At 47.5% G+C, this 12,537-nt stretch overlaps 1 protein-coding gene across 1 annotated transcript in view; it reads left to right on the top strand.

The window, feature by feature from the left end:
* Window positions 1-12,156, top strand: part of SARDH (sarcosine dehydrogenase) — a 125,278-nt gene extending 113,122 nt beyond the window's left edge. The window contains exon 21 of the mRNA XM_075905253.2: window positions 11,759-12,156. Within this exon, the coding sequence (XP_075761368.2) occupies window positions 11,759-11,884 (126 nt within the window). The 3' untranslated portion in view covers window positions 11,885-12,156. The remainder of the gene's footprint in view (window positions 1-11,758) is intronic.
* Window positions 12,157-12,537: the final 381 nt, after the last annotated feature.

Below are 12,537 nucleotides of genomic sequence, written 5' to 3'. Positions count from 1 at the left end.
AAGTTCAGAAACAACATGCACATGAAACAAAATGTTTCCTTTCAGGGCAGACAAAATGTTTCTCTTGACCCGGAGCCAGTGTTTTCCCGATCTGTTTGGTTTGCTGAAAATTCTGAAAAATGTCCACGGCAAGTTGAATTGAAAATGATTTTAGATTTTTTGGGATGAGTCAGTGGTCCGAAAAAAGTCAGCTACTGGCACGGTTCCAGTTCTCGATGTTTGGGGAGAGATGGGTCTTCAAGCTGGACATGAGTAGATGCAGCCTAGCTTGGGACACTTGTTTTGAGCGTAGGGAGCAGCTTTGAAGGAGGAGGGCTGGAGAATGAGACATATTGTGTTGAGGCTGACAGTGCTGGCAGAGTGCAGGATGCAGAGAGGGAAGCAGAAAGACATGAGGATGCACAGAGAGGAAGGAGCAAAATTATGCAGGGAGAATTCACATCCATGTGTGGGGAATGCGATGTTTCATTCTCTGAGTCAGAAGATTCGCAGGGCGAGGGAGTGTAACATTTATTTTTGAAAACCTCACACACACTCATCTTTAAAGGGAAGCACAAGCATTAATTTGGGGACTGAAGGGGTTGCATGGTGCCCTCGCATCCCTTCACACAGTTCTTAGCTTGTATTAACAGGCCTAAGAGATTTCAAAGAGCGAGAAGTTGGAGCAGTTTAGCACCTGCTTTCTCTTTAGTGACTGTCATGCTGTTCTTTGGCATAGCCCGATCTCCCGACTCACTCACAGGTGCAAGCCACAACTCTGTGTTTAATTGCAACAGTTACTAGCCCTAGTTTGATCCTGGGAGTGTCTGTCCAATAGGAACACAGCAAGTACATAATCCAAATAGCCTCATCATATTTAAAATTTGAAAGAGGGCGCTCTAATGAACCCATGTGCTATAGATATTGAGCTGATAAAATCTATACGGGGGGAGGACTAAAGATAAAATCCACAGGGACCAATTTAATCGCATACACATAGCAGGCGAATACTAGCTCATCAATTGGTGATTGGCTTGAATTCCCCTGTGGTCACCTTGATTTTTAATCCGGTGGCAATAAGGGTGCTCAGCTCTGTCCGGAGCCATGCGATTTGATAGTCCAGTTAGTTGCTTTCCTATCCCCGCGCCAGTATCTTCCCCTTGCCCATTGTTTCTCGGCATGGAGTATTCTTGCTTCCTTCCCTCCTGAACCTAGAAGAACTGATGCCGTGAACTGATGGATGGAGAGAGCCTTCCAGCCCTATCCTTTTGCTCTCCCGCTCTCTCCTGGCATCTTGTGATGTGACAGGCACAAGCTGAAGCTGATGGAACTGTAAGATCTAACGGGCTTGGGGAAGAAGATTCTGCTATTCTGCTTCATGCCTGATGGTTGGGCCCCACGGGCTTATGATTCTCGTGTGTGTGTGTGTGTGTGTGTGTGTGTGTGTGTGTGTGTGTGTGTGTATTGTTGGGGGGAAGGGGAGGTAAAAGCAATGTAGCAAGCTGCCAAATAATATGGGATCATATCTCTAGGAAAAATCACAGCTTTCTTCTATCTCCATGCCCTGCCCCTGGCAATCATTGCATTCCCTAGGAATTAGTGGGAGATCGTGATGAGGCTTTACCTTTTGCAGGGTTGCCACTAACAGGGGAGAAAGTGTATGTGTGTGTGTGTGGGGGGGGGACTTAGGTACATGGTCCCAGGTACTTCGCAGGGGCGGTCCTAGACTATCTGCCAGCAGCTGGTGCCCTAGGTGAACCATGCAATCGGTGCCCCTACCTCCAAACCCCTCAATGATATTGCACCACCGTTTGGCACCCCATTTAACTTGGCACCCTAGGTGACTGCCTAGTTTGCCTATATGGACGGGCCTCCCCTGGGTACTTGCTAAAAGCCCAGACTTAATATACAACCCTCAAGTCTTCACATCCCACCAATTCCGTGGAAAGGAAGTTTCTTTTACACTGCAACTCAGTATTCTCCAATGCCAGTTTCCGGTAGGAGAGGTGAAATTTTAAAAGCTCCGGTCTTGTAGCTTTAAAATGAATGGCCGGTCGATGCTAGGGTAGCCAGAGGGAGGGGCCTAGCATTGCTGCAGTTCAGATGTGGCTTCCTCCTCCCACTCAGACACTGTTGACCTTGACAGATGCAGCATGGAAAAAGGCATGAATGCTTCAAACAGAGAGAAGGACAAGAAGTGTGGAATCAGAGAGTTTAAAAGTTGCCACATCAGGAGTTTTTTGCTTTGAATCTCATTAAGCTGGAGTCTGCAGTGCAGGTTTGAAAGCACCTTGCACAGTTCTGGGCAGCCAGGCTGTCGGCCGTAGAACAGCCATAGAGCTGCATTGGGTATTACAACCAGCTGCACAGGGAGAGAGCTGACGGTGGAAGAAATACCACACAAACACAGCCGCTTGCATTGTGCTTAAGGAAGCCACACTATGCCTCAGTTGAGAGAAAGGATTTCCAGAGATGAGCACTTAGAATCATAGAACAGTAAAGCTGGAAGGGATGTCAAGAGATCATCAAGTCCAGGCCCCTGCCCTCATGGCAGGGCTAAGCTGCATCTAGACCATCCCTGACAGGTGTCTGTCTAACGTGCTCTTAAATATCTCCAGTGATGGAGATTCCACAACCTCCCTCGGCAATTTATTTCAGTGCTTAACCAAGCTCACAGTTAGGAAGCTTTTCCTAATGTCCAACATCAACCTTCCTTGCTGCAGTTTAAGCCCATTGCTTCTTGTCCTGTCATCAGAGGCCAAGGGGAACAACCTCCCCCGCCAATCCCGTGACACCCTTTTAGATACCTGAAAACCGCTATCATGTCGCCTGTTAGTCTTCTCTTTTCCAAACTAAACAAGCTCAGTTCTTTCAGTCTTCCCTCATAGCTCATGTTTTCTAGACCTTTAATCATTTTTGTTGCTCTTCTCTGGACCTTCTCCAATTTTTTCACAGCTTTCTTGAAGTCTGGTGCCCAGAACTGGACACAGTACTCCAGTTGAGGCCTAACCAACGCAGAGTAGAGCGGAAGAATGACTTCTCGTGTCTTGCTCACAGCACTCCTGTCAATGCAACCCAGAATCATGTTTGGGTGTTTTGCAACAGTGTCACACTGTTGAGTCACAGGGTATGGCTAGACTACAAGAGTTTTTCTGGGATACCGGACGTATCCCAGAAAATCTCTTCCGCATTTAGGGATGTGTTTGCTATTCCGCTTTTTTTTTTCTGGAAGAGCAAATGCACTCTTTCGGAAGCCCCTGTATTCCTCATTCCATGAGGAATAAAGGGGCTTCCAAAAGAGGGTTTTTTTTCCCGAAATTTGGCCCAGTCTAGATGGGTCAAATATCGGAAAAACCTCTTCCAAAAAAAGGATTGAAAAAAGCGACAGTGTAGCCATACCTGTATTTACCTTGTGGTCCACTATGCCCCCTAGATACCTTCTTGAAGTACTTCCTGCTAGACAGTCACATCCCATTCTGTATATGTGAAATTGATTGTTCCTTCATTTGTGGAACACTTTGATTTGTCTGTATTAAACTTCATCCTATTTACCTCAGACCATTTCTCCAGTTTGTCCAGATCATTTTGAATTATGACCCTATCCTCCAAAGGAGTTGCAACCCCTCCCAGCTTGGTATCATCTGCAAACTTAATAAGTATCCTCTCTATGCCACATCTAAATCATTGATGAAGATACTGAACAGAACCGGGCCCAAAACAGACCCCTGAAGAGCCCCACTTGTTATGCCCTTCCAGCATGACGGTGAACCGTTAATAATTACTCTGGGAATGGTTATCCAGCCAGTTATGCACCCACCCATAGTAGCCCCATCTAAGTTATATTTCCCTAGTTTATTGATAAGACGGTAATGCAAAACTGTATCAAATGCCTTACTTTTCAAGAGAGGTCCTGTTAATGAAATGGAAATGATTCTAAAAAATATCAAGCTGTTCAACCCACCAGGAGTTCATCCACCTGCACATCTTCTAATGTGACCTATGCTAACAAGTGCCAGCAGTGCCCCTCTGCCATGTACATTGGCCAAACCGGACAGTCCCTGTGACAAAGGATAAATGGACACAAATCAGACATCAAGAAAGATAACATACAAAACCCAGCAGGAGAACCCTTTAACCCCCTGGAGACACAGTAATGGATTTAAAAGTTGCCGTCCTGCTACAAAAACCTTCAAAACCAGGCTACAAAGAGAAACAGCAGAGCTGCAATTCATTTGCCAACAATCAGAGTAGGACTAAATAAGGATTTAGAATGGCACTCTCCCACTACACAGGCAATTTTTCCTCTTGATATTCACACCTCCCCATCAGCTGCTGGGAGTGAGCCACTTCCCCCCTGATTGAACTGGCCTCATTAACTCTAGTCCTGGACTTGATAAGTAACCCCTTTCTTTGGATGTTCCCGCGTGTGTGTGTCTGTGTCTGTGTCCCAGCCAATTTCCACTCCCATGCATCTGACAAAGTGAGTTTTACCCACAAAAGCTTATGCCCAAATAAATCAGTGAGTCTTTCAGGTGCCACACGGCTCCTCATTGTTTAAGCTGTTCTGTTACACTCTGGCACCCACTTGAAAGCAGGCGCAGGCTAGAAGGTGAGCTGGAACAGCACGTTATCCCTTGCCGGTGGTATCAAAAGCAGGAGAAGTCTGGTGATAACAGAATTTGACCCCTAGTTAGTACCTAAGTAAGGTGCTATTTATAGAGGCCTGCTACTGTAGGTCACATCTCTTAGTCTTTATTGTGTTTATCCTCTTCTAAGGCATGGCAGGGCAATTATCTCCATTTTACAGATGGGAATATGAGGCACAGAGAAGCTAGTAAACTTGTCTAGGATCACACAGGGAATTTTTGGTGGAGAAGCATCTTGAACCTCTGTCTCAGGCAAGCAGCCTGCCCACTGAGCCATTCCACATTTCAGCCTGTTACAATGAACAACCCTCCAACCCGTTCTGGCTTCCAGGCATCATGATGTGATGCCACATGGTGACATCTTATTATGACAGGCTCTCACGATGCTTAAATACGTCTAGTCCCACAAGCTCCCTTAGCAGCAACTGTAGGTATAAGCAGAGGGAGCCGGAGAAATAGACTCTGGTGACTATACATGAATTTTTGCAAAACCTCTTCTATTCCTCTGGTCTTTTTCACCATTGCTGGCACCCGGGGGCACTGTAGGCGGTAGTTGCAAATTATTGCAGCAGCACCACCAGTAAACATTGTAGGAAAATATCAGTTTCCAGAGACCAAAGTCGATAAAGCTGGAGCTGAACTCTCAGGAGGGCAAGAGAGGCGCGCCAGGTTTGAAGCTTGTCAGAGTCAAGTGCTGCTTTTTTCTCTCTGAGGTGACGCTTCGCTCCCTCTTTGCCAGGGCTTGAGACCCTGCTGGCTTTCTGCAGAGCTGCCTCCAGCATGGTTTTTTTTCTGTTTAGCCACCAGTTCTCCTCCCATTGCAGGGAAAGGGAGTGGAAGAAAAAGCAGAGAGCATCTGCGTGCCAGCCCAGTGCTGTAGAGTTAACCCCTCACATGCACATGCAGCCAAAACCTACGCTAGCCATGATTTGGATCCAGGCTGCATTCAGCCGCCGGGATGCCCTTAAACGATTCCACTTTGGGCCCAACTCTGAATTGATGCTCAGGTCACTTAGCTCGGCTTCCTTCCCTTTCTCTTTCATTAGCTTCTCTCTCCCCTCTGTGAGCCTCCTCGTTCCTCCACAGAACTATGTCAGCCGACGGTCAGGGCAGTGTGTGTGTGTATGCTTCCGAGAAAAGGTTTAACGTCCGTGTCTTTACTGCTAGGACCGGGGTCCCATCGCAGAGGGTGGCCAGCAGGCCAACAGACGCCCCGTTATATAGGAAGAGCTTATTACACCTTAGATTTTAGCTGCTAGAACACAGGGGTTCCTTCACAGAGGGCTGCCTAGGAAAGGCTGAAAAGGTGCCCCAACGGATCTTGTCACCTGGGAGTGACACAGATCCAAATGCCCAAGCTCTCCCTATGTCTGTCCCTTTATGACCGGCTGAAGTTCTTTTAAATTGTGCTTGGTTCTGTTACAGCAACTGAAGGAGTCAGGTTAAAGCTTAAACAGTTACAGGTTTATTAAAAGACTTATAAAAGCATATGGTTACAATGGCTATTGCTCTATTTCTTAAATGCTAACAAATACAGATTTTAAAAATGGTTACAAAGAAAATAAAGATAGAAAATAGAAATAATGGTACCAAGTGACAGCTTAATCTTTAAAGAGCTCTAACACTATATATATACTTAAACAAAGGACCACATCCAGGTACAATTTTTACCCCTTTCTGTGCCTCTCGACTCCAGCGTGTCAGGCCAGGGCCGGTCTCTCAATTCCTAGGAAAGACGAATATGAGGTGGGCGTCACCTTGGAACCTCGGGAGATCAAACACCAAACCCGACCAGCAGATAGATGGTAGATTGACACTCAGATAAAATGCGCTGCTGGACCCATCTATATACCCCTGGGGGCCCGTATCCTCTTTCTTATCTAAGATGCCGAATTGTACTGGTCCGTTTTGTGGCGTCAGTTCTTACAAGCAAGTTTCAAGTTAATTTACACTTGCAAGAGAGATAACTAAATTGTGAGCACTAGACCTTTTTTTACTGGGCGAGAGATTCCTCCCCCCGCGGATGGATGTGTGTTCGTATCAATATGGGTTTGAGTCAAGGGCACTCCTTGGCAGCCTCTTGGTCAGCAATTTGCGTATCTCTGTTTACAGCCATTCACGGTCACACAGCCTGGGCCTTCTGCTCTGTGTGCCCTGTATGCTCCAGGCAAGCAAAAATGGATGTTACAAGGGGGGGTTTCTGTCTGGCTACATTCCACCCCCTGATACGACACACCACATCCCAGGATACAAGATGGCGGTGATACCAGCACCTCTTGCCCACCTTGGGGGAATCTAGAAGTGCCCGATGGCCGGAATAGAAGGTTCAGGATCTAGGAATTGGCGTGGGTCCTTTCCTAGTGCTGTATATCGAATGTGCACAGAAAAGATAGCTGCATTAACTAGGCATTGCACAATACATAGGGTTATGCAGAAAATGATTACAAAAATTACAGTGGTTAAACCAGTGGTTATAACAGAGTGTAAAAAAGGAGTTAGGGAAAATTCTAGCTCTTGGGCTAACTAATTTAGCCATGAGATGTTTACATTCTTAGTTACAGCATGTCTTACCCCATACTATCTGTTGCCACTTTCCTTGCCTCCCCCTAAAGTTATTTTGAGGATTGCGGTGGTCGCTGTTATCGAACCATACCGGTCTCCATTGGAAGATGTTGCTCTTGTTCCACCAGTTGTTTGGGGTGAGAGGGACAAACTCGATTTCCAGTCTAGTAGAGGAGTCAAGTAAGGTGTTCTGGTACAGCAATAGCAGTTGGGATGAGGAAGAAGACCATGGCGAGTTGGAGTACCATGTCTTGCTTCAGCTTAGGTTTCTTTTTATAGTTCAGTCTATAACCAGCGATTGCAAGCACTGCAACAGCAAGCGGTATATATACAAAAAGTTCATGATGGTTTCCCGGATTCACACCAGCGCTGGGAGGGATACATCCCACTGGAGCACTGTTCAGGGCCATTGCCTCAGTTTCCTGTAATAAAACAAAAAGTTCGCCGGTCTTGGATACAATCCAAACCTCAGTAATGCTTATTGGTGTTAGCCCAGCGTCTGCAGTGGTCCAGACTCCTTTTCCCTTGTAGGAGTGCAGTACACGGGTTTGCATTCCCAAACTAGGGTGTTTGATTACCACAGTGTCTTCAGGTGCATATTTAGAATCTTTGAGTGGCACAGTGTGGCCAGGAGAGGTTCTCCCTGTAGGGAAGAAATCTCTTACTGATCGGACTGCCCGTAGGGGTCTGCCGATTATTTAATCTTTGCATCACAGTATTTAATCTGTTTTCCCATTTGCCATCTGTGGGCCTTTGGGTCCTCATGGATTCTTTACTTCCCCACTCCCATGGGTAGGCACGGGGGAGATGGGGACTCACCACCATAAGGGCTGGGTGGTCAAAGCTATCCTATTCTTCAATACTGGCCTTCTAATACCTTTAATTTAGTTCCATTAATTAACAATCTAATTAATCTCTGGTCCAAATATCTGGTTAGATCTAGTGAAGTGGACACAGAGCTGGACAGATCTTTCAAACTATCCAGGATCACTCGGTTGGCTTGGCTGGTGTCTAGGCCTTTACAGGCATTGGATATTATTGCATCTACCAGCCTGGTGGTGGTTGTTGTTGTTGTTTCTTCAGCTGGCACCAGCGCTTTCTGATGATCTGAAAGACAAGAAAACATCTCTACCCCCATCGGGGTGGCCTATTATAACTTAAAATACTGCCTAAGATCTGTTAGGGGAACCCGTTACAGCTAATTTCTGGGCTATGACATAAGTGTTGCTGACAGAGTTTCCAGGCCTAAACCAATCTGCGATGGTATCTGCTAAGCCCCGTCGTTGCCTAATTAGGCACTTGCCAATTTGATTAGCCAGTCTAGCACACAGCTGGTCTATACCAGTGTGGAACATCACCAAGGTAAGGACCAGTGACAGTTGTCCTGGTTCTGGGACAGGGGTCTGTTCAGGGCACAATGCACAATTGGGAGGCTTTATTTTGTCCTCAAGGACCTGGTTAATAATACGGCAAGTTAGCAATGGCCATTGTTTAACAAATGACAGCCATGCCTCAGGGGTTACCTTGTCTGGGCTTTAAGTGGTAAGCCCCAGTGGGAGTCAGTAGGTCCAACTTCAGTGGCCTGATGTCAGTGTTTAGCTTCTTTCCCACAATATTCCATACAAACTTTAACTCAGAGAACTGTGTATTTGTTCTATGTATGTGACTTGAAGGAGGTTACGTTTACTAAAGTCACTGTTTCTCTTATAGGACCAAGCATGGTTCACAGATATTTAATTGTTAACTTATGCAATTCCATAATTCTTGAGGCCTTTTAAGGCATCAGGCACCAGTAAGTAGCAGGGCAAGTAGCTGTTATTGCAATGGTGAGGATACTAGTTTCCTCATTGTTGTGGGCATCTTTACTTAAATATGCTGATGTCCCACTTGGCCATGTTGTTACTTATAGATTTCTTATTATATCTTGCCAAACCACTTTATGGTTGGTGTACAAATTTACAGAAGCTAAATATTTCATTTGTGTAGCCATTAAAGCAAAACTAATCTGGTGGGGGAGAGGGCTGTTACCCCACTCCCAGTCCTTCTGTTCACGTGATGCACTCCTTGCTTCTTTTCAGTTTCTTCTTTATTCACCTGTGGAGACATTGTTAACATTCTCCTAGCCTAAACAATTACTAAACTATCATCCTTTCACTAAAGTTTAAAGTTGCCAATTGACTAAGTTTACAGTTGCCAATTGATTGGGCCTAATTATTAATTTTGTTGGTTTAAATTCATGCTTCTGCTTTACTCAAAGTATCCTTTCATTAAAACAATATCTTACACACAACAATATTTGCAATTCTTATTACAATTAAGACACACAAGACAAACTTGGACAGAACACAAACTTATTGTGTCATGACACAGAACCATGGGTGGTGGTGGTTGTTGTTGTTGTTTCTTCAGCTGGCACCAGCGCTTTCTGATGATCTGAAAGACAAGAAAACATCTCTACCCCCATCGGGGTGGCCTATTATAACTTAAAATACTGCCTAAGATCTGTTAGGGGAACCCGTTACAGCTAGTTCCTTAACACTTCTATGGGCGAGTGAGCTACAACTTTCCGAGACCAAGGGCGCTTTATCGGTACTCATGACTTTCCACTCCCTCGAATTACCTCTTTGTTGCTAGCCTTCCCCAACAGTGGCATGCCTCAGTTTCCCTCTTGTACCACAGATTAGGCTTAATGTGTAAAGCTATAATGCTTTTCCTTAGCACAAACTAACACGGGGCTCTTTCGTGACGCCCACGAGGCAGCAGGGGTGGATGTGAGGAGAGGGTTGGCTCCTCCTGTGTGTAAAGAGCTGGAGAGACAAGCAAGTATTCAGCTCGACCCCGCCAGGCAGCCCGGTAGCTCAGTGCTCCCCATTCAAACACCCGCCATCAAGAATTCTTTAATTTGGCAGCCAGCTCAGTCATTTTCCAGAACTCTGCCCCCTCTGCCCTTGAGGGCCTTTTCAGGTGCTGTTAACCCCCAATTAACGCAATCGAGCCTGGCAATCAGCACGGCATCGCATACAAGAGGCCTCTCTGTATAGGCCCCCGACCTTGCCAGCTTCTATTGTGCGGCAAGCGTTGCTTTCAGTCGGAGGTGCTGGCTGGAGGGCCTCCAGCGGAAAGGCGCAGTTCATCAAGCTGATGTTAACGTGCAGCCTTCGTCTCTCTGCTCGGTGCGACAACTCCTGCCTGATTTACAGGATAATTGCTGCAGCAGGAGGCCGCTGGGGGGGTGGCATGTGCGGGGGGTGCAGCTTGACACGCTGATGGATGCCGGTGCAGCTGCCCTGAAGCAGGACGGACGGCAGGAGACCTTTGGGCTGGCTTCTTTTCATGCTGCCGCCCGCATGAGGACCGGTGTGGGGTGACTGTGCCCGGCTGGGCAAAGGGCTCCAGTTCTCTGCTGCCATTTAGAACAGCCCCCTAGCCCACAAGGTTCCTCCACGCTGGGGCTGACTGGCTCCCAGCACCGGCAGGAGCACCCCCTGTCCGCAATGGGCCCCCTGTGCAACTGGAGCAGCCCCCTGCCCATGGCCGGTGGGGAGCTGTCCCAGCCCCCACTGGTTACAGGTCAATCAGAAGCAGTAAGCACCACACATTTAGGCTGTATCTAGACTACATGCCTCTGTTGGCAGAGGCATGTAGATTAGACACATAGGCAAAGGCAAATGAAGCCGCGATTTAAATGATCGCGGCTTCATTTACATTTACATGGCTGCCGCGCTAAGCCGACAAACAGCTGATCAGCTGTTTGTCGGCTCACGCGCTAGTCTGGACGCTCCCCTGCTGACATCAAAGCCCTTTGTCGGCAGCCCCGTTATTCCTCGTGGAATGAGGTTTACCTGGGCTGCCGACAAAGGGCTTTGATGTCGACAGGGGGAACGACCAGACTAGCGCGTGAGCCTTTGGACATTCTTAATCCAGACTGGAGTTGAATCAGTAAATTTGGAAGCAAAAGGTGATAGGGTATGTCTACACTGCCACCCTAGTTCAAACTAGAGTGGCTAATGTAGACATTTGAACTTGCAAATGAAGCCCGGGATTTAAATATCCTGGGCTTCATTTGCATGTTCCCAGGCGCCGCCATTTTTAAATGCCCTGTAGTTCGATCTCCCTGCCCACAGCTACACATGGCACAGACTAGGTAGTTCGAATTAAAGCTCCTAATTCGAACTACCATTAAACCTCCTTGCAGGAGCTTTAATTCGAACTACCTACTCCGTGCCGCGTGTAGCTGCGGGCAGGGAATTCAAACTACGGGGCATTTAAAAATGGCGGCGCCCGGGAACATGCAAATGAAGCCTGGGATATTTAAATCCTGGGCTTCATTTGCAAGTTCGAATGCCTACATTAGCCACCCTTGTTCGAACTAGGGTGGCAGTGCAGACATACCCACAGAGCCCAATGCTCTTCATCACCGCAGCATTGACAGCAAGCCTCCAAACACGCTGTCGCAGCCCAGCAATGTTCTTGGCCATGCCCACTACACCCTGCCAGGTTTGTTTAACACATTGGGAGAGCTACGTGGGGGAGTCCCACATCTCACTGCCTCTGTCCTGTCCCCACTGCAGGTCTCCCTGGAGTTTGTGAAGAGTGGTGAATATGAGCTGGAGAGGATGGGAGTGACCTACCCTGCCACGGCCCATACCAAGTCGCCGTTCGATCCGGAGAACAAGAGAGTGAAGGGGATCTACTGAGAACCTGGGACTGTGGTTGGAGAGGGAATCACGCACCAGTGCCGGGGAAAGGCTGAGGGAGGGACATGGACATTAACAGCAGACTGTCTAGACTCCCACTCCAGTGTTGACTTGGTGTCTTCCAAAGCCCCCAAATGTAGCTTCGCTATAGGACCGTACCATTGTGTCTGCTCAGCCCCAGAAGGACGCTGCACGTTCTCGGTGGCCCTGCCCTGGGCATTTAGCTCTTTCATTGTACTGGAAACAATAAAGCTCATGGGGATGCTGAAAAACATGGTCCGGTGCACACTCCAATCCGCTTTCAGCTCTCCTCCATTGGGCACACTTAGGCCCCATGTGCTACCCAATGACATAAATGGTTTTGATGGAGAGGAGAAGATTTTGCTACCCTTCCTTGCCTTTGATCTATAGCAGCTCTCCAGCCCTGGGTGTACTGCCAGGGCTCTTGTGCGCATTAACCCTTCAAGGATACTTAGGGAAGGACACGTGCTCTACCGTCTCCAGAACGACAAGGGCAAGAAGATCTCAAACGACCACATTCCCCTTTCCCCAGCAAAACCAGTGTGCAAGGACAGTCTGCAGGGTGTGTCGGGGATCAAATCCACTCCCTTCAGCTGGGGTCGGGGGCATGGCACGGCCACACAGCTGGTAGC

This window comes from Pelodiscus sinensis, chromosome 23 (genome assembly GCF_052426305.1).
Source record: "Pelodiscus sinensis isolate ZL-2025 chromosome 23, ASM5242630v1, whole genome shotgun sequence".
In the NCBI taxonomy this organism is placed as follows: domain Eukaryota; kingdom Metazoa; phylum Chordata; order Testudines; family Trionychidae; genus Pelodiscus; species Pelodiscus sinensis.
The sequence above is the reverse complement of the archived record's forward strand: the minus strand, read 5'-3'. Positions and strand labels throughout refer to the sequence as shown.